The sequence below is a fragment of the Macadamia integrifolia genome, chromosome 2 (genome assembly GCF_013358625.1).
Source record: "Macadamia integrifolia cultivar HAES 741 chromosome 2, SCU_Mint_v3, whole genome shotgun sequence".
Classification (NCBI taxonomy): domain Eukaryota; kingdom Viridiplantae; phylum Streptophyta; class Magnoliopsida; order Proteales; family Proteaceae; genus Macadamia; species Macadamia integrifolia.
Genome location: NC_056558.1, coordinates 15,782,537 through 15,805,635, shown reverse-complemented (window position 1 = coordinate 15,805,635; position 23,099 = coordinate 15,782,537). Strand labels below are relative to the sequence as shown.

The 23,099-nt window shown below is 39.7% G+C and overlaps 1 protein-coding gene across 3 annotated transcripts; it reads right to left on the bottom strand.

Moving 5' to 3' along the window:
- Window positions 1-699: 699 nt before the first annotated feature.
- On the bottom strand, window positions 700-18,099 carry LOC122072039 (bifunctional riboflavin kinase/FMN phosphatase). Of its 3 annotated transcripts, none has more exons than XM_042636551.1 (11): window positions 17,777-18,099; window positions 12,398-12,524; window positions 4,580-4,736; window positions 3,167-3,297; window positions 2,958-3,027; window positions 2,771-2,836; window positions 2,057-2,211; window positions 1,872-1,967; window positions 1,530-1,681; window positions 1,333-1,416; window positions 700-1,220 (listed from the first exon to the last, which is right to left on the bottom strand). In XM_042636551.1, the coding sequence occupies exons 2-11, from the start codon at window positions 12,471-12,473 to the stop codon at window positions 1,071-1,073; spliced, it is 1,137 nt and encodes a 378-aa protein (XP_042492485.1). In that variant the 5' UTR covers window positions 12,474-12,524; window positions 17,777-18,099; the 3' UTR covers window positions 700-1,070. The 3 variants fall into 3 exon arrangements, with proteins under 3 accessions (XP_042492485.1, XP_042492484.1, XP_042492483.1); XM_042636550.1 differs by having other exon boundaries at window positions 4,550-4,736; window positions 12,398-12,538; window positions 17,777-18,098; XM_042636549.1 differs by having other exon boundaries at window positions 4,550-4,736; window positions 17,777-18,098.
- Between the last annotated feature and the right edge of the window lie 5,000 nt (window positions 18,100-23,099).

Here is a 23,099-nt window from a genome sequence, read left to right as displayed (position 1 = left end):
TAAGGCATAAATTGAATATGAAACTAATTTAAATCGGAATAAAAAACTTGAATCAAATTTGTTCGATTTTGGTTTTAAAATTTATTTCTATTCTCATTTCGATTTGATTTTATTTTTTGTATCCTGAATCGAACTGAAATCGAAATCCAACCAATTGACAACCATGGTGGTCTAGCGACATAGGAGGGATACAAATAACATTTTGAGGGTAGTTAGAATAATTCACCCAATGAGGAGAGTTTTATTCCATTTTCAGGATCTGGTGCTTCAACCATGCTGTCCATATTCGCCGATCGGAGGCCCTTAAGTTTTTAATGCCAAAAAAAATATATATATATATATATATTTTATCACTATATCCTACATTACAGGGAATATAACCGCCACTCTATTGTCCCTAAATTATGTCCAAGCCCTCACGAATCAAGATTCTCACTTCCTCATTATTCATTTTTCCCTTCTTCCACTTCTCTCACTGTCCAATCCCACATCTCTAAGTTTAGTTATCTGAACTTACAATGATAAACCACCCAAAAACACACAAAACCTTGGAAAGTGGAGAGAAAGAAGACCATTTCACCGGAAAACGTGGGAGATGACTGCCTCAGCTGGCAACACCCAAGACTTTGATTCCGCCAGAAACCAACATTAAATCTTAAACAGGGAAACCTTAAGCAACATAACCTTGGACAGCGAAAATGAGTTGGGCGGGAAACACCATTAAACTTGGCCCTGTTTGTTTCATTGTAAAATTATTCATACAAATGATATTGTGGAAAAACACAACTTGTAGGGTGGGGATATTAGGGAGAGAGTTCCTTATCTTTTTGTTTCAATTTATTTAAGGCATCCATTCTGTCTAATAAGAAGCTGAGAACTCCAATCCCTAAAACTAACTAAGCCTTCATGAGGCAGTAGGTGCATTAGCACTACCTTTCTACACAGACTAGGCAAGGAATTGTGTTTCTCCCAAACACCCCCCCCCCCCCCCCCAAAATTTTGTCTGGGTACCAGGAGATGGACTTTTCTTAATGAATCTCCACAGCTGGGACACAGATAAATGTTTTATGTCATGGATGATGCTCATTATTCAGTGAAGAGATTGACAAGTAGGGATCTTTCTTGTATCTTGTGAAGAAGGGAAGATCTAAGGCCGCCTCTGCAATCCTCCTGTCCTCCTGAATTTTGGCTATCAGGCTCTCGAGAGATGGAAAATTGGTCTGTTACATTCCAGGCAAAAGCTATGTTATAAACTATAGAAGGTTTGGATTGGGAAATGGATGAACCCAATTACAGGATAGTAAAAAAGAAAAAGAGTTTTTATTATGCTACCTCTGGTCGTATATAACCAACGATAGTAAGGCGTAGCCCCTCACCGTAGAAATCCTCATCGAAGTCATGAAGTAGCCATGGCTCCTACAAGATGACCAGTACTTAAGCAAAAAAAAAAAGAATACTACTAATTGCAATCATTAAGTTATTTTATACTCTTCTAGTAAATTTAAAAAAGAGGTTAATTTCACACTCACAATGGTCTTCTCTGGGTTATTGAAATATGGATTCCAGCCAATACTCATGACCATCTTGAAGACACCACGTGTCGATAGCCCAGCCCAACCAAAATACACCCCTGAAGGATATTCGGAGAGCATATTTGAATAGCCTTCTGTGGATAGATTAGCTGAAGGAAACAAAGGGGACTTACAAAGTTCAGTTACGTAAACAATGGAGAATAAATGAATAACTGACAAGCTGAACTCTACCCATGCAAAGGGTGGATGCTCACATCAAGAACACAAGCATGAGCCACATATGTACTGTAAATCTATTGGCAAACCATGGTAACCAAGGAACTTCGGCTTTCTACACACCTGTGGGTATTCCAAGTTCCTTTGAGCCACGACCAAATCCCTTAACAACAGGTCCTCCAATATAACAAGGTTCAATTGGTAAAGTACCCTGCACCCCTGGAAATTCAAAGCAGAAAATGGCAATGAGCAGCCTAAAAAAAATTCTGAAATAGTTAACGAAAAAGTAATGAAAGTTCAGGAAATACAATCTTGAAATGGTGGCAGGCCCCATTTTTCAGGTCGTAGATCAAACAGAGAGTTGATGACCTCATCTGCTGACATGTATAGATGTGACTGTTTTGGAAAAGATGGAACAGCAACCACTTCCATTCCAGCTGCCTTACCAGCAGCAACACCTGTTCTGATTTAGTTAAAATCATTTAAAATCATTTTCCAGGTCAGAAATACAGATGCAAATACAAAACGGGTGGGCGTACTATAAATTTGAAATGAAGTTAAAGTACAGCATAAAAGATAACAAATGGTAATTTTACTAGGGGTTCAATATATGTTTACAATGAGGTAGTAAAAATATTCCCAAGATTTCCCACTACAAAATGCATTATCCCATGTCATATGTTACTCAATTTAAACAACGATTTTCTTTACCCAAAAAAATTAACTATCCATTTTCAGTGGAGGATCCCAAGTGCTGTTAACAATTTCCCTCTACAAATGTAGAGTCGAACATCATTCTTTTGTTGCAGCAGTGTTACCAATAGAAACATTGAGATTCTTCTTTCGTGAACTGCGTGCATGCTAACTACATTAGATTGGTTGCATTCAATAATAGTTACAGACTTCAGGTATTTGCCAGTGAGGAATACTAGAGATATAACTTCCAAAATCAATTTCTTGAGGATGCATATAAGATAAGAACAAGTGTTGGTCAGAAAACACAGAAAACTGAAAGTACTTACAATGAATCTTCAATGACAAGGCAGCTGGAAGGTTCCCTGTTTAACCTTTTGGCAGCTTCAAGGAATCTTGGAGAACAATAAATCAAGATATTAGCTTCAGAGAATCGCTTGTAGTGGAGTACATTATCAACAGCAAGGAAAACTCTAGGAAAATCCAAAATAGTAAATATATTATGTTGTATCTCACAATTCAGGAGATGGCTTCCCCATTTTCACCTCATCACTGCCAATGATAACAGAAAAGGATTCTTTCCATCCTACAAATGGAAGATAAGAAGTTGATAAGTTCTATGATAACAAAAATAAACCACAATGTTCCTGAAGCATGAATCTGTTAGGAGCACCATGAGCTTATTAACTCATAAACTAAAGGCTTTTGATTATAACATGAATTACCTGGCTGATAGGATATTTTGGCTTCTATACTAGCCCTTGGAGAGTTTGAAGCCAAAGCCATTGGCACTCCATGACCATTAAAATGTTTAATCAATCGTGAGGCACCTGGAAGAGGTTTAATGTTGCACCATCTGCAACAACAAATCTCTGTCACAGCAGTATACATGAATATGACTAATGTGAATGGGAAGATTTTCCAACGTGATGAGATAATGGACCAGTAGTGACATTGTTGGAAGAACGAACGATAGAAATCAGCGGAAATTACAAAGCATTTTCAACTTGGAAATATTATTCATGCCAAACATTCTCTGTGAAGGCAGTCCATTAATGATGCATACGTAAAAAACACAGCAGTACTCAAATTCAAGCTTTATGTTTCAAAGTTCAAAGCTTTCTTATTCTTAGAAAAGGCCATGATTGAAAACTCTAAAGTCCACCTACAGTGTTTTGTGATACTGTCCTGTATATAAAATTTTGCAAGGATGGAACCTAAACTTAATTTTATGGGTGTCATGACAATTTAGGCCCTTCAGGAATTGGTGGCATCTTTAGAAATAGAGATGGTAGAATCATCTAAATGTTAATTGGCCCATTGGATAGGCCATTGAAGTAGTGCACAGATTTAATCTCTTCTCAATAGAAAGGAATAGCCAAACCAACCCAGCTGGCTGGTCAATCTCAGAGATCTTATCGGCCAGCAAACCGGAGAAATCAATGAGGTTCAAATGCAAGGAAGGTTGATTGTTGAGTGGGCCTCCAGTGTAACTCTCATTATACTAATGCTAGAACTTCAGGATAAGAAAGGTCCTTGGAGATTTTTCACATTTATCAATGTATAATGAAATTCATAACTTGAAATTCCAATTCTCATAATTTCAAGTCTGTAGCATAGGATAAAGGAGACATTTTTAAAGCAATTATGTTTCATTAAATAGTTTCCATATTTGATTAGTCTCTTTATTTTTTTTTATTTTCCTTGTATTATCTTCCCTTGAATATTGTTTTGAAAACGAACCTGGTTTCAGAAATAACTCATTATGCCTTATTCCAGTTCTTTTAGACGGCACAGATTGGCGCAAAGGTAAGGTTGTTCTATTGAAACCTGGTGGTCGTAGTTTTGAATCAGGAAACAGCCTCTCCACGAAGCGGGGGTAAGGCTCCGTACATATGCCCCTCCCCAGATCCTTCAGTAGCGGGAGCCTCGTTCACTGGATACACCCTTACTCTAGTCCCTTTTTTAGACACCCTACTACCTCCAAGTCTCAATTGGTCATTGTTTATATTTTATAAACAAAAACAGTTACCATGAATTAGATTGAAACAGATCTTTGCCAAGAAAATTTCAGATTCAAAATAAATTTAAGTGTGGGGAAAGATTACTGATCAGAGAACATTGGATCAAGTTCTGACATAAGTTCGTCCACCGTGCAGGGTAGCTCACAATCCTCCACAATAGCAGCTGCAGCCTCAATAGGTGTCTTCCCAACTATTCTCTGAGCTACTCTGCCATCCCATGGCTTGCCATACTTACCCAAATAGGCCTTTAACACTTCACCGGCAATGCCATCTGTCATGAAGTTGAAACAAATAACAAATAGAAATGAAACAAATAAAAGAATGTAAATAGCAACTGCAAAGGGTATTATGGACTAAAAATATATATAATATCGTTGCCTGCAACATAACCATGGAAAAGAGTATCTCCATTCATGATCAAAGGATAGAAGAGACCATCGTGCTTACTTAAGTTGTAGACACGCTACATGGCCAGAGAACCTAAAACCAAGGATTAAATGGGCTCAAAGGAGAAATCACACAAGAATATTTCGCATTCTTAGGTTAGTCAAGAGAAGAAAAACAATGGACATCTGTAGACATGCTTAATGCAGGAGTAGATTACAAAAAACTACCCCAGCAGTTTATAACCCCAAACAATACAAATAGGAACAGGAAACAAAGAAATAAGACTATCAAATAAACCCCCAAGGATACAATACCAATGCAGGAGCAAAACCAGCCCAAAACCCAACCCGATAAGAGAGAGAAAGACCTGCTATAGAGCTGGAGAGAGAGAGGTGCGGTTAGGTCTACAAGAGTCCGATTGAGTTGTACTCTTGGGCGTAGATAGTCTCTAGGGAGGGTACAAAAAACCCCAAAGTTGAGAAGATTCTGTCGGCTGGTTGTGAAGTTACAAGCTTTCTTGATTTTCTGACCTAGGAGAAATAATCGCAGGCTTCAAGAGAGAGAATCACTTCTAGTTTGTAACTTGAATAGATCTGAACTTCTGAATACTCACAACAGTTGTATACTGCAACAGCAGCAACTTTAGGATAAAATATAAAGCTTTAGACAAGAAGAAACAGATGGAAAAGTGGAGGAGCGGCTGTCTCGGCTTGGGCTTCTCACTCACAACTATCCCGGTTGTTCTAAGCAATTGACTGCAATTATTCTTTATTCAAATATGAAATTATGAGTACATAAGCTCCTCTATTTATAGAGGGCAGAATAACAATCAAACTACTACTAGGAGCTAGTCTCCTAATAGGACTAGACACTCCTACTACAACTAGGAATTCAAAATTGGACTAGGAATAATAAACCTATGTGGAAAACAAATAGAGTCCTAAGACAATTTGGACTCGACATACCACTTACTCAACTCGATGGGCCCAATGGCCCACTAATTAATTAAAAACAACTACTAATTATTCCCCTAGCCGATGGGCCCAATTGGCCTTTATTTGTACTTAGCCACTCAGGTGGACCAAGTAGGGGTTCGACTGGCTTCTTGGCTGGACCCTAGTCACTCAGGTGGACTAAGGCTAGACCCTTCTTCCTCTCATATTTCCTTCCGTAATGTGCATCTACATGATCTCCCCCTTTCTTAGAATCATTCAACTCCGATGAATGGGTAAGGGACATGTAGTGCTCATAAAGGTCCGTGTCAAATCGTTGAAAGTCATTGGCATGGATCCAAGTACAATCCTCTCATGGTCGACCTTTCCATTTGATGAGGAAAGAGTAGTACCCTTTGCCCCCACGAACTGTGGTGAACTTGTTGTTGAGAACATCTTCGATGATATCATCTTTAGGGTTTGCAAATTGAGGAAGTTTGAGGGTGTGTTCAGTGTCACCGTCATCAGAATGGTGTCCCAAATATATCGTCAGATCAGCTACATTGAAGACATTGTTGATCTTCAGAGTAGGAGGTAGCTCTAGCATGTAAGCATTAGTGCCAATGCACTTCAAGACCTTATAGGGACCCATGTTCTGAGGATGGAGCTTGTGCACTGTACCAGGAGGAAACCTCTTAGGTGGAATTCGAACCATTACCATATCACCAGGCTGAAATTCTATGTAGCGACGATGTCAATTGGCAGTTGCTTGGTATCCGTCATTGTTAACAACGATGCGGCGACGAACATCATCATGTACCTCCGTGATGTGTCTAAGGAACTCATCGGCTTCCACACTAATACGGGCCTAAGGTGGCAAAGGTACCTAGTCTACCAGTCGTTGAGGCTACAATCCAAGGGCAATCTCAAATGGTGTACGACCTGTGGTGCGGTTGACGAAACTATTATAGGCGAATCAACAATGTCCAGTATAGATGGCCAAGTCTTTTCATAGTCTCGGACTAGACATCGGAGTAAGTTGCCAAGACTTCTGTTCACCACTTCGGTCTGTCCGTCTGTCTATCTAAGGATGGAATGCAGTGGAGTACTTGAGTTTAGTATTTAGTTTCAGCCATAGGGTCTTCCAAAAGTAGCTCATGAACTTGACATCCCTATCTGAAACAATTGTCTGTGGTAGACCATTTATGCGCACTATCTCTTTGAAAAAAAGTTTTTGGCCAAGTGGCTTACATCAAGAGTCTTCTTGCACGGGATAAAGTGTGCCATCTTGAAGAAACGATCTACTACCACAAATATGGAATCATACCTTTCCTGTGTAGGTGGTAAGCCTAGGACAAAGTCCATGCTTATGTCTTGCCAAGGTGCATGTGGAACGGGGAACGGTGTGTACAATCTTGTATTCTTCTTTTCTCCTTTGGCAAGTTGACAAGTGCAGCATCTCTGTATCACATGTTGCACATCCTTTAAGGGTTGAGGCCAAAAGTATAAGTCTTTTATCATGGAATATGTTTTGTCCTTGCCAAAGTGTCCTCCCATTCCTCCTCCACGTAGCTCTCGAATCAAGTGATGTCTCAAAGAGGTGTTTGGGATGCAAAGGCGAGTGCCTTTGAAAAGATACCCATCATGTATAGCAAATTTGTCATCCCGTCCTCCTCCTTGTACATTGTTGAATGCTTCTGAAAAATCAGCATCACTAATGTACTCCTCTTTAATGTGTTCCACTCCTGCACTTTATACTGTGAAGGTGTTCATCATCATCACCTTTCGACTAAGTGCATCAGCCATTTGATTCTCCTTCCTAGCTTTGTACTTGAGAGCAAATACGTATCCTTGCAAGTATGAGATCCATTTAGTGTGCCAATCACTAATGTTCTTTTGTGAGTGTAAGTATTTGAGTGCTTCATCTGAATAGAGCACGAACTCTTTGCCAATTAAGTAATGCCTCCAATGCTTGAGGATTTGAACAACGGCATAGAGTTCTAAATCATAGGTAAAATACCTTCTTTTTGCATCATTCAACTTTTCATTGTAGAAGGCAATCGGATGGCCCTCTTGCATAAGCACTCATCCTATCCCAACATGGGATGCATCAGTAGCCACTTCAAACATAAGATTAAAATTGGGTAGTCTAAGCACTGGTGCTTCTGTCATCTTTTCTTTGATCAAGTTGAAAGCTTTAGTGGCTGCCGGAGTCCATTGAAATGGGACTTTTTCCCCTTTTGTGCATTCTGTAATTGGGGCTACAACGGTGCTGAAATTCCGGATGAATCGTCGGTAAAATGAAGCAAGACCGTGAAAGCTACGAACCTCGGTTAAGGTCTTTGGAATAGGCCAATCAATGACACTTTTTACCTTCTCCGGATCAGATTTTATGCCTTGTGAAGACACAATAAAACCAAGGAAGATGACCTTGGGCAGCATAAAGGAACATTTCTTCAAGTTGATGTATAACTTTTCTGCCCATAGCACTCTTATGACACGTCCCAGATGCTCCAAGTGTTCATTTGTGCTTTATTGTATATTAGTATGTCATCAAAGTACACTACGAGAAATTTGAAGATGAAGGGTCGTAGTACAGGTGTCATCACCCTCATGAAAGTGCTAGGTGCATTGGTGAGGCCAAAAGGCATAACCTTCCACTTATATAGGCCTTCTTTTGTTTTGAAGGTTGTTTTCCATTCATCCCCCTGGATGGATTCGAATTTGATGGTTGCCACTTCGTAGATCAATCTTTGAAAAGATGGAGGCTCATGTCACAATGTCAAGCATATCATCCAAACGAGGAATAGGAAATCTGTACTTTACCGTGATTTTGTTAATGGCACGGTTGTCAATGCACATATGCCATGATCCGTCTTTCTTTGGTGTCAATAGGGCTGGTACTGCACATGGACTCATGCTCTCAACCAAGAACCCTTTCTTTAATAAATCATCCACTTGTCTTTTGAGCTCGACATGCTCTGTAGGACTGAGACGGTAAGTGAGCAGATTAGGGAGTATTGATCCAGGCACAAGGTCAATGGCATGCTGAATATCCCTAATCGGTGGTAGTTTATCAGGCAATTCCTCTGGCACCAAATCTGAAAAATCAGCAAGAAATTGTTTGATTTGTGGGGGATGTTTTACATCTATCACTGGTTTAGCAGCCTTGGTAACAAGAGCTATGATTAGGCCGGTTTCTTCACTAATGGTCAATAATTCTCTATGGGGCAGCACGCATAGCTTATTGTCCACAGTGTTCTTCTTGCTGAAATTTTCTTGGCATGGTTGCTTCTTTTGCTCAGTGGTTGTTTTGGAAGAGGTCTTAGCAACATTCTTTAAGACATGTTGTCTCCTTAGTTGGGCAGCCCTTAACTTGTCTTTTACCTGAGGTATGTTGAGTGGGTTTATAATGAATGGTTTGCCTTTGTAATCGAAGATGCATTGGTTCTTAGTACCTTCCACTAGCACATTATTGTCATATAACCAAGGCCTTCCAAGTAGTACATCAGTGAGAACCATGGGGATGACATCACACCATACACTTTCTTCATAATCTGAGACCTTCAATGGGACTGAACACCGTGGAGTTACAGCCATGGTGTTGTTGTCTAGAAGAGATACCTTGTATGGCTATGGATGGGATTCAGTCTTAAGCTTTCCGTCAATGACAAAAGCCTGAGATACCACATTCACACAACTTCCACTGTTCACAATCACTTGAGCTTTGTAAGGTCCACTAGACTTTAGGTGTAGAAGATATTGTGCCTCCTTCAGTCTTCACCCATAGTTACAGCCATGGTGTTGTTGTCTAGAAGAGATACCTAGTATGGCTATGGATGGGATTCAGTCTTAAGCTTTCCGTCAATGACAAAAGCCTGAGATACCACATTCACACAACTTCCACTGTTCACAATCACTTGAGCTTTGTAAGGTCCACTAAACATTAAGGTGTAGAAGATATTGTGCCTCCTCCAGTCTTCACCCTTAGTTTCAGACACTAGGATTCTTGCAACCACATTGACATAAGCATGAGGATCATCATTCTCTAGTGCAAGCTCATCTTCCAGTTCATCCTCCTCTCCTTCAACTGCAACATTAACAATCCAATCATCATCCTAAGGTTCGTGTATTTGTAAATCCGGATTGGATTCGATGGCCCTGATGATAAAGTTGGATCGTCCCCGTTTAGAGCATAATTTTGCCGTGTGTCCAAGCTTTCCACAACTGTAGCATGTCACAGATCCACTCTCCCTTCCCATTGGAGCCTTCCCCTTATCATGTGTATCTTGTCGAGCTCGGGTAGGAAATCCAGTGGGTTTGGTTGGTACATAAGGCTTTTTGTTGTCAGTTGGTTGGATGTACCTTCTGGAGGTTGTTTTGATCAGATCCTCTGCTTCTAGTGATTTGTCAAAACAAGTACTTAAGGAAGGTATCTCGATCACACCAAGCTTCTCACGAATATCATACCTAAACCCCAGTTTGAAATGGGATATGAGCAGTTCTTCATCTTCTTCATGGGACTTGTTGGTGAAAGCAGTTCATTAAAACGATCAATATAATCTCCTACAGTCATAATACCTTGCCTGAGAGTATTCAGCATGTCGTAGAGCCGACGGCGGTAGGTGGGTGGTAAGAATCTATCGTTAAGGATAAATTTCAAGTCTTCCCAATTGTGAGGCATCTGACGACTGCAGATCAGCCTATTCTCTTCATTCCTCCACCAGTCCTTAGCTCCACCAATTAACTTAGTGACAACTAATTCAACTTTCCTTTCTTCAGGCATACGGTACCACCGGAAGTAGTCATCAAAGGAAGTTACCCAGCCCTGGTAGTAGAGGAGATCATGCCTCACATTATACTCTTTCAATTCTAACTTGACCTTGTACGTATCGTCAGGCTGATAAAGTTGATTGTCATACTCATCAAACTTATCATTCTGAGCTGGGACATTCCTTCCAGGCTGTATAGTGACTCTTCTGGGAACATTACCAATGCAATTAACAACAGGTTGAACATTAGTTTGGGCAACAGTTGGTTGGGTGTTAGAGTGGGCAGCAGTACTATCTTTTAGGGCAGCCAACTGTTGGTCATGTCCATCCAACCTCGTAGACAAGACTTTGATTGCTTTCATCACATCTTGAAGGGTGGGTTGGGGTTCTTCTTTCTGAGCCATAGCTCTGATACCACTTAATGCAGGAGTAGATTACAAGAAACTACCCCAATAGTTTATAACCCCAAACAATACAAATAGGAGCAGGAAACAAAAAAATAAGACCATCAAATAAACCCCCAAGGATACAATACCAATACCGGAGCAAAACTAGCCCAAAAGCCAACCCGATAGGGGAGAGAAAGACCTGCTATAGAGCTAGAGAGAGAGGTGCGGCCAGGTCTATAGGAGTCCAATTGAGCTGCACTAATGCAGGAGTAGATTACAAGTAACTAACTCCGCAATTTATAACCCCAAACAATACAAATAGGAACAAAAAACAAAGAAATAACACCATCAAATAAACCCCAATGATACAACACACATATAGGAGAAGATCAGCCCAAAATCCAACTCGATAGGAGAGAGAAAGACCTATAGAGCTAGAGAGAGAAAGGTGCGGCCAGGTCTGTGGGAGTCCGATTGAGCTGTATTTTTTTGTGTAAATAGTCCCTAGGGAGGGTACAAAACCCCCAAAGTTGAGAGGATTCTGACGACTGGTTGTGAAGTTACAAGCTTTCTTAATTTTCTGACCTAGGAGAAATAATTACAGGCTTCAGGAGAGAGAATCAATTTTGGTTTGTAACTTGGACAGATCTGAACTTCTTAATACTCACAACAGTTGTATACTTCAACAGCAGTAACTTTAGGATAAAATAGAAAGCTTTAGACAAGAAGAAACAAAGGGAAATTGGGGGAGGAGCAGTTGTCTCGGCCCAGGCTTCTCACCCACAGCTATCCCGACTGTTCTAAGCAATTGACTGCAATTATTCTTTATTCAAACATGAAATTATGAGTACATAGGCTCCTCTATTTATAGAGGGCAGAATAGCAATCAAACTACTACTAGGAGCTAGTTTCCCAATAGGACTAGACACTCCTACTTTAACTAGGAGCTAGTTTCCCAATAGGACTAGACACTCCTACTACAACTAGGAATTCAAAATTGGACTAGGAATAATAAACCTATGTGGAAAACAAATAGAGTCCTAAGATAATTTGGACTCGACATACCACTTATTCAACTCGATGGGCCCAATGGCCCACTAATTAATTAAAAACAACTACTAACTATTCCCCTAGCCGATAGGCCCAATTGGCCCATATTTGTACTTAGCCACTCAAGTGGACCAAGTAGGGGTTCAGCTGACTTCTTGGCTGGACCCTAGCCACTCAGGTGGACTAAGGCTGGACCCTTCTTCCTCTCATATTTCCTTCCATAATGTGCATCTACATCAATGTTACACGCACAGATACACAAGAAAAGAGTTTTGGGGGGGGGGGAACAAACACAATTTTCCTGTTAACCAGTCTGGAGTACTCTGGACAGAAGCATTCCTTTTGAAGCACATCTTCCCAAAAAAAAAGGAAACAGATACAAAAGAAGGAATAGGGACTCACCCGTGTTGAGGAGTGTACCATCCAAATCTAAGACGACACACGAGATCAATTTCCTCAAAGGCATAGTGGTCGCCATACAACCTTAGAGAACTCTCAAATAGAAACTATATTTCCATTTGCAAGACACCTAAAACAAAATCATTGAACAAGCAATAGTTAATATAAGTCCTTTATGTGTAATAAAGAATCCAAAATAAAATAAAAACCACTCAGATCTAATAAGCATGGTCTATCGTATTACCAGAATTACATTTAACAACATTTTACTGTTATAATATTGGTCAAGTACTTGTTAAACATTATAAATATATTGACAAGATTCATTATCAAAGGAACCAACATGTTTTACAAATTAATATTGCTCCCAATAGGCACAACTGTTCAGCAAATACATCATGGAATAGCTGTTATAAACAGTAAATCAACCAACAAAACCTTACACAACTATTTTGACCTGGCTAAACCGTCTCTTCAATGCCACTAACTCATTTAAAAAAAAAAAAAACCTCTAATGTCATTCCACTTACCTAGGGCCTTCCACAATATGTCACTTGATGTGACAATACAAACGACATTTTATTCTATAATCTATGCCATGAAGTATTACAACGGCAGATGATATAAACAACAAGAAACTATGATCCAGAGAACTGAATCATGATTCCTAATCTTTTTAGTCAAACTTTTAACTCTTCCTGCTCTTGTTGTCACTGAACAAGACTCTCAGGTTTGTGCTTTTTGATTCAATTCTGTCATTATTTGTTGCTTCTCAAACTGGTTTACTCGGCCACTAGGCCTACTCTCATACCTCATCTGCTCAAGCTATCTGCAGTTTCCCCTAGATTTTTCTGATCCATCATAGGTGAACTAAAAAAGAATGATCAGGATTGAATTAAACAAGAGACAACGACCCATAGTGAAGAAAACCTAAAACAACAGTCGTCAAAGTTTAATTCAAAAATTTATTTTCAAAGTACAAGAAGGTGATGGACCAACAGATCGTACGCAATCATGCAGTCAATTGTCTGAGGATTTGGACATATAAACTTTCATAGCAAAAAAGTTGTATGTGATATGCTTGCGAAGGTTATTATAATTTTATTGTAGGTACCTAGGTGAGTTAAGTGAGATGGTGGTTCCCCAGAAAACACATGGATGGACATGGTTCGGCTCCATGTCACATACTGTATGTTCTAATATTTTCAGTGTTATACATGACAAGGTTAACACCTCCGCCCACCCCACCCCACCAAAAAAAAAAAAATTGATAATAAGGGCTAGTTATTGATTGTTGGGTTCAAATTAATGTGAGTGTGCTTCGTTTTCCAGGCAGATATCAGTACAAGGTTCTGTGACCAGGGTGACGTAGCCGCCAAGAAGAAGAGATCTTAGGTTGCATATGGTTTTCCTGTAGTAATTTGGAAAGTAATACGGCCTGGTTGTGGTTAGTTTAGGAGTTATTTTTTTATTTGAATTCTATTCACAATCCAAGTAACGTAGGGCTAGATTGGACACCCAAGTAGACCCAAAACTACAGGAACTTTTAGACCAAAGAACAACCAAAACCAGCAGCAAACCTGGTTGCAGCAGCCTTAATCCTTGAGAATGGGACTGGAATTAATTGAGAAGAACAGTAGAAGAGAAGGGCCTCTTGGACTTCACGCTGCAAAGAGTCGTTGGATCACACACCAACCCTATCCTTGATCAAACACAAGGTTCAGCCATGGGAAATCCCAGCAGCAGCAGCATGGAGCTTCTTTTTAAATTATCAAAATCGTTCTAGGCTTTTAGGAGTCTCCTCTTCTTTATTTATAATATTAATGGAGGAGGGAATTACAAAATAGAAAGTTCCTCAAAAAGAAAACCAAATATTCTCCCAATACAATAGTTACTAAAAACTGAAATTAGAAACTAACTGAAATTAGAAAGTAGTTGAAAAAGGAAACTAACTACTAATGACTTGACTCAATTAATAACTTGACTCCTAATGAAACAAATATAACTCAAATCAAACCCAACTAAAAAGGAAACAAATGAAAAAAGTAAACTAACTAGTAATTCCGTACTCAATCTTAGAGCCCCCCTTTTATACCCATAAAAGTGGTCTATTACACTCAAAACACATGGGATCAAAGGCCCAACATGTATAGAACCCAACCCTGGACTTATTCCTAATAAAACAAGCCTATTTAGGAAACTAATCTACATCAACTCTCCCCATCTTGAAAAAATTCGTCCCCGAATTTTGCAGTGATGAGGGGAAAACAACATGTGAGTAGTAGCTTTGACCATTCCCAAACAAAATTCTAGTTGCTTGTAAACTTGTGAAATGTAGTCTTCAAGGTGTGGAGCTTTCTCTTCGGAGAATCATGATGGCATAACAAACTCTGTATGTTTGACCTTTGAATCGATACCAATTGTGAATGTTGTATGTATAGAGTCATCAACATTGCTATCCTTCTCATCAAGTATTGGAGGAACAAGCTCTTCCTTCTCATCATGAGTCTCAAAGACTCGTTGTGGAGTGCTTTTAACCACTACATCATCGTCCACGGCTTCAGTCTTGTATACTATGCCCTCTTCAATGTAGAACTCTTCCATAGAATCTTTTGTCTCTTAACCTTTTGTCTTTGAAGCTTCAAGAACTATCTCTTCAATGTGAACCTTAACTTCAAGTTCTTTTGGTTTGAATAGAGGTATTTTCACTTCACCTAGGGGAGCTGTGGCTCTTGGGGGTGCTAAAGTATTAGGTTTAGAGGCTGAAAATTATTTCTTGACCTCTTCAGCTTGATGATCAAACCTTCTATCAACCTATCAACCTGTGCTATGAGTTCCTCCGCTCGAAGAGCCTTGTCAAAGCAATCTCTCACTGTATACACATCAACAACACCAATTCCTCTATTAATTTTGGCTCGCAATCCCAGTCGAAACCGAGAAAGTAATTTCCTTTCACTTTCCTTAATGCTTATATGAGAATAAAGTGAATCAAATTTGTTCATGTATTCCGCAATATTCATATTTCCGTGACGAAGAGGGTTCAGTTGGTCTTGTATGCGAGCTTTAAAATTACATGGCAAGTACTTATCAAACAGTTCTTGCTTCATCTCCTCCCAAGTAGTAGGTTCTCTATCAATTAGCTTACCAAGAGCTAATTTAATTTTTTGTTCCTCAGACATATCATAGTAGTCAAAGTAGTCATCTAATGCAGCTACCGAATCATAGAACAGTTGGGGGTCATGTCTACCATCAAACTCCTTCAGATCGAGCTTGACTTTCTGTGAATCTCCAGAGTACCTCTGATATGTGGGACGTTTAGTCTCAAAATAACCCCTTATGTGTTCTTCAAAAGTAGGTTGCACTACAGGAACCCTCTGTGGTGCTCTCATATTAGGGTTTGCTCTCCTGTTAGCCAACTGAGCAACTACATTCAATAGGGCTTCCACTTTGGTTGTTGTATGTGAATCACTAGTAGGTTGTTGTGGTTGGGTCTCTACAGCCAACAACCCTGTATTCAGTTCAGTCCGCAAAGCTTGTTGTTCAGCCTTCAATTCAGTTCTCCATTTCTATAGAAACTCCAAAATAAAAACTAGGGTGGTGGTGTTGTTCTCAGCCATGCTCTGATACCACTTAATGTAGGGCTAGATTGGACACCCAACTAGACCCAAAACTGCAGGAACTTTTAGGCCAAAGAACAACCAAAACCAACAACAAACCTGGTTGCAACAGCCTTAATCCTTGAGAATGGGACTGGAATTAATTGAGAAGAACAATAGAAGAGAAGGGCCTCTTGGACTTCACGCCACAAAGAGTCGTTGAATCACACACCAACCCTATCCTTGATCAACCATAAGGTTCAGCCATGGGAAAACCCAGCGGCAGCAACATGGAGCTTCTCTTTTAAATTATCAAAATCGTTCTAGGCTTTTAGGAGCCTCCTCTTCTTTATTTATAATGTTAATGGGGGAGGGAATTACAAAATAGAAAGATCCTCAAAAAGGAAACCAAACATTCTCCTAATACAATAGTTACTAAAAACTGAAATTAGAAACTAGTTGAAAAAAGAAACTAACTACTAATGACTTGACTCAATTAATAACTTGACTCATAAGGAAACAAATATAACTCAAATCAAACCCAACTAAAATGGAAACAAATGAAAAAAGGAAACTAACTAGTAATCCCGTACTCAATCTTAGAGCTCCCCCTTTTAGACCCATAAAAGTGGTCTATTACACTCAAAACACATGGGATCAAAGGCCCAACATGTATGGAACCCAACCCTAGGCTTATTCCTAATCAAACAAGCCTATTTAAGAAACTAATCTGAATCACCAAGCAGGCATTGAGTTGCACTTCTCCTTTTCAATTTATGTTTATTTCAGATTCCTAGTTAGAGTATGAGAGCCACCATAGGCTGGCAACAGGGTTATTTGCAGTGTTTTCAGTTTAGTTTTAGAAATCCCTTATGAGAATGTGATTTGGAGTTGGGTCCTAGATAAGTCTATAAATAGATGTAAGGCCGCAGGCCATACACACGACTTCTTATTATAACAAAGTCCAGTTTTCTTACACTGATCCGTTGCAAGTTACAGTATTTGCTTGGTGGATTCCAAAGGTGCCTTAGATGGGTTCCTGCTCTCCATCTATCTTCTATCTTCTATTTTATTTCTTTCATTCCCTATGTCAGTTTTCTCATCTTTCACAAGCTTGTGGTACTTGTGTTTCTACTTAGCTTTCTAGGTTGCTTTCAATGGCCATATATCTCTTACTATTGATCAGAATTCATTCAAAGTTGATATCCCATATCAAATTCCTAAACCAAGGACAGCTAGGCCAATACTTTGAGCTCCATTTGCTGGGCAATTTACGCCCATTCTGAATGTGTTAACAAGAGGGTCGGTTAGCTTGCTCCTCACTTTATTTTATTTTCTAATGGTCAATCAAGATAGACTCGATTAACTTTCATCCCCAGCAGGCAAAATCCCATGCAGCCCAAGAAAGGAAATGTAGCAAAGAATTATGCTGAGACTCAACAAATTATCGCAACCACAAGAAGAAGCGAAAATCAAATACGAACAGACAAAATGAATCAGTCGATTCAGATATTCCCAGACACAATCCGTGGCAAAACTGCAAATCACTAACCTGAATTCAATCACTAAAACTATTAATTTCATAAAAAGAGAAGAAGCAACTCAAAACCATCTCAAATCTGATAAATTGGATAAGAAAAACATGAATTATATTTGAAAAAATCAACCACAACAATTAGAAATATGTGTAGCTATAGCTCTGGCATTTGAAACAGAGAATAATGAACTCTACTATTTTAGGATCAAACCAATACCCTGAAAATTGGTGGAGCTGGAAAACACATACCAGTGGAACAATAAGAAGAAAGAAGAAGGCGCAAATCTTAGATATAGGAGAAGTTTTTCTTGTCTCACGGTTCACATAGGATCAGCATCCATGTGAGTAATGTGATATCACCACCGTGCTTCGAACCAATATGACATCACCACCGGCCGAATCCACACCAGGTAAAGCGCCTGCCTTCACTTGCTATAGGGTCTCTACCTGGGCAGCAGATAGTCCTTTTTTTCTTGTGGCTCTATCTCTACCATGGCGTCGTCCCTTTTGTGGCAAAAGGTCAGAGACCACGAGGAGACCTTTTAAGAAGATCGACTCTCTTTCTCTGATGGCATGTGGACGCCTCATAAGAGGAAGTGGGGGAACTCAGGGTAAAAGATCCGTGCACTGTCCGTGCAGATTCTTTCCCATACTCTCACAAAAATGTCAAAACCCCCCTCCCCCCAGTAGGAGTGTCAAACCCAAGTCCGCACCGGTTGGATCGATAGCGATTGAGAGTTTAAAGATCGGCCTAGCCTGCATCTATTATTAAACTTATCAGGCCTAAGCTCGGCCCATTCATAAACAAGTAGTACACAGTGCAAGGGTAAGCCAAATGGGCCTTCCAATGGACCCGACCTATTTTCAAACCCAACTCTAACCGACACGTTTAGCTTGACCATTTATATGTATATTTTGGAATATAATAGGATATATATTGATATATTTATTAATAATTGAATGTAGTTAATTGTAATATTATATATTTGCAAATTTATTGATAATTTAATAAAATATATTAAAGTATCTTAAATCTAAGAAAAGTAATGACTCTTTAAGGTTTTTTTTATACATTACCTTATTTAAGGCCTAATTATAGTCCGATTAAAGCTTGGAATCCGACCAAGCCCAACACTAGACGACTCATTCCTTAAATAGATATGCCATGGTCCGAGGACATAGGCCCGCCAAGCTTGACTAGACCCGATCGAGACCAACCCGACCTGACCGATTGACAGCCCTAGACCCTACACATGCTTTTATAGAGAAGTGTTTGATATTTACTATGTCGGAGTGTGCACGTTCCTGCACATGCATGAGGACCAATGAGAGCAAACAAGAAAAAACATCTACAAAAGAGTCATTTTCCATGAGGGTGGACTTGTTATTTCACCTCCTATGTGTACGGGGACAAGGACACACCCCATAATATATATATATATATATATTTTTTGATAAAAAATAATCCTACCAGTTTGACGCATCAAACGCGACTATGCAAGGTGCAAAAAAATAATGTTGCATCTCTTGACTTGCACTGAATATGCTTTCATCCGCCATTCCATTGACCTATTAGTCCGGTGTTCTTACGTTATACGGACAGGTTTCTCTGGCGCTTCTAAGTTTATCAATTTAAAAAATGTGATATCCACAAATATTGAGACTTTTATAAGAGGATTAGGTGCTGGTAGCATGGAATGAGGAATCATGCCCAGTCAGCTGGAATGGATCGAATTGGATCAAACACTGCAAAAAAAAAATAATAATAATAAAATAAAATAAATAAAATATCGAGAAAAGCTTCAAAAACTCTAGCCACGGTTCCTATCCACCCCATAAAGTAAAATATATATATATATATATAATCATGGTTGACAGCATGGCCTTGGCCAGACACAAAAGGAGACAAAATGACCACCATCCCGTGAATACAAACAAATCCGCACATGAGAAAGGCAAATGAATGGCAGTGTGAACATTACGCCAGATTATATAAATTGATTGCCACATAGACACAAGTGGTTGGTGGAGGAGGACCAAAACTCTATATGGTTCACAAAAGTGATATCATATAGTAGGGGTGTCAATCGGTCGGTCCAGCTCGGTTTTGGTCCAGGTTGAGTCGGTTTCGATGTGGGAAAGCTGAAACCAAAACTGAACCAATAAGGAAATTTTGATTTCGGTGCGGTTTGGTTTCGGTTTGTCTTCGATTTCTTAAATCGATTTGTAACCGGGTTGGTTTTGATTTTTGGTCCAGTTTAAATTCGACTTTTCATACAAATGTATACAAAACTATGCAAAATTTGATTTTTTTAATGAATTTTGGACTGTTTCGATTTCTTACCGGTTTGGTTTCAGTTTCAGTATGGGTTTTGAGCCGGTTTCCGTTTGGTTTCGGGTTCATCCGATTTTTGGTGCGGTTCGATTTGGTTTTGGGGTTGCAATACTCCAAACCGAACCGAACCAATAAGGCTTCGGTTCGATTCGGTCCGTGTTGTTATAGGTTTGGTCCAGCCGGTTTTACCGGTTCGGTTTAGGAATTGACACCCCTATCATATAGCAACCTGATGCGGCAAAATATGTCCCCTTCCTCAGCACGACTAAAGCATGTATGCAAACCTGAATAGGACTGGCCCACTACCTTGGCCCTCCATCAAGCCGTGCTGTCGCCTCGGCCCTCCATCAATCTGTGCTGTCACCTCGGCCCTCCATCAGTCTGTGTTGCCACCTCAGCCCTCCATCAGGCCGTGCTGCTACCTCGGCCCTCCAACAGGCTGTGCTACCACCTTGGCCCTCCATCAGGCCGTCCTGCCACCTCGGCTCTCCATCAGGTCGTGCTGCCACATCAGCCCTCCATCATGCCGTGCTTCCACCTCGACCCTCCATCAGGCCGTGCTGCCACCTCAGCCTTCTATAAGGCCGTGCTGCCACCTCAGCCCTCCAACAGGCCATGCTACCAGTCACCTCGGCTCAACCAACCTGTCAGCTCGGCTTAGTACAATCAAGTAATGCACCCAGAAACGTGCACACATCCACTCCTACATTCAAGGGACGTGATCCCTAATCATGGGGGCATGACTCTATCCACTACACGTCATCAAAGGCGTCCACCCCTCTCACGACTTGTACCTCCGAGATCAATGGAGAATATTCTCATAATATACCTTGAAACCCAAAATATTCCCAAAATCACAGTGCCACTCCCCTCAAAGACTCTACGCCTAAACTGGATTCTCCACAAACGCCCCTCCTTCTCTCTCCATCAGCAGCCTATAAATACCAAAGTAAACCTCCATTATGGGGGATCAATCAATCACTTCTTTTACTGGAAAAAGCTCTCTTAAGCATCTGCTGTGGAAAGATCTAACTTAGGCATCGGTGAGTCCCCTGTCGGGTCAGCTCGACTCTCCCCTGTCATCTCTTTTGTGCAGGTCGGCCAAAGCACCAGGAACTGCAGGGAAGATCATCCTGTCAATTTTTGCCCATCATAACCCAACTCTATTATGCGGTGATTTTCAGCCCAAATTAAGTTTGTCATGTCGCTACATATACAAAGGGAAATTCCAGCATATGGAAAGCTACATAAATGTGTTGAGCTACGTTATTTCACAAAGAAAAATGATTCCTAGCTGCTTAAATGTCTCCACATTTTTTCTTATATGAAATGCCCATGTGGACAAATTTAGCAAAGTGATCAAAGTAAAAGAAAAACATAAATACACAATATGGCATAAAGATCTTATAAGCATGCTAATACAAATACGGAAACGGGTATAAGCTACCTGGACCCACGGTCGAAGAAAACAAGAACATTCTCTTCTTGTATACTTCCCTCACAGCAACGTTCGTCAATCTTATCTGCCCTCTTATCCCTTTCCGAAACTTTAGGATTTCATCTACATTTAATAGACCAATGGTGACTATAAATAGAGTGATCAAAATAGTTAAATCTTTCATAAATTTAATCTCTCTTTCTCTCTCTTATGCACTTATGATTATGACTCAGCAAATATATTCTAGTTATTGATACGCATCATATCTGTGGGAGATATGGCCATGCATGCCAACCAATTTAATGAACCAAAGAACTAATTTATAGTTTCTTAGATATTCCCAATTTGTAATATATGAAGACTGGGAAATTGGAATCCTCTAATCAAGCCCAGGCTCCTGTTTCTCCTAGACTTTGTCTCTTTGGCCTAGAAGGCTACATCTACATGAACAAGTTCTGGAGCCATCCCTTCTTCAGGCGTATCATTGTTGCCCTGTTATGGAATAAGTGGAATATATGGCATGGAAAGCTATGTCCTTGATCAGTGCAATATGCTCTAAGTGGTTCTCCGGAACTTCAAAGTAATCAAACTTCTTTTGTTTCGATTTGATGCTCCAATATTCTTTGATTGTCCTAAGTACGCTCTCCACCCAACCCTGTGGTCAATAAGTAAGGTATCAATCTAATAACTTTGTGACTTGTGTCAATTGATTTGATGCATCACTTTATGTGGGAATCTTTTATGGAGAAAAAGTAGGTTTATTTGTGGTATGCCCGGCTTATTTGATAGATAAAAAGGATTGAGAAATTTATGAAATGGGTACTACGTATTATGGGTTGGGTTGATTAGAAAACCAAATGAAATAACGAAATATGTAATAGTGAGGTCGACCAATATGGAAAAGAGGAAAAATAAATAAAATAGAATTCTATGGATAAAGAGGAAATACGATGAGAAAGATAGACACAAAATAATTTGTCATACAATTAACTACCACATCAGTAGACAATAATTGCATTAAATGACCTTGTGTGATAAGTTTCTCACTCCATCAAACAAACAACCAAGATTTTTGTTATTTTGAAGACAAGTCCTCATCCTCCCACCCCTTTTTTCGTTTTCCTCTTTTTTCCATCAAATAAAGTATACTTTATGTTGTGTTTGATAGCCAAGAGAAGAAAATAAAAAAATAGAACAAAAAATGAAATAGTAAGGAAAAAAAAAATATTTATGTTTGTTTGGCTCCCAATAGAAGAAAAAATATATATATTTATATTCTTTTGTGTTTTAGACGATTTTTTTTTTCCCTCTACTGCAAAAAAAGTCACAGTTTCGCAATTTTTTAAACACCTTGAAAGCTATACTTTAGAACTTCAATCATCCAATCACATGATGTTCAATTTTGCACTCAATTATATGGATTTGGCCATCCCTGTTTGTACTTTATCGGGTCTTATACATCACTCTTTCTAATTAACTATTCAATTGAGAAGAGAGCATACAAGATAGCTCATGGCTTCTTCTTAGGCCACTTATGAGAGGTGGTGTTGGGCCTGATCAGATTATCTTGCTACCTGAATTGAAGAGTGCTGATTTAGGCACTCCAATATGTTTTGAACAGGCTTGGACATAAGTTAATCCCACACAAAGAGGCCTGCTTGTGCCTCACCCCTCCCCTATAGGCCCCACTAGCTTCCTACCCCTGGTCGGGCGACCTCCTTGGGTGCCCAATCTAACAGTCTCGCCCCCACTACGGGGCGAGTAGGTTTAGGCTACGCCGCTTGCTCAAAGAGAATTTT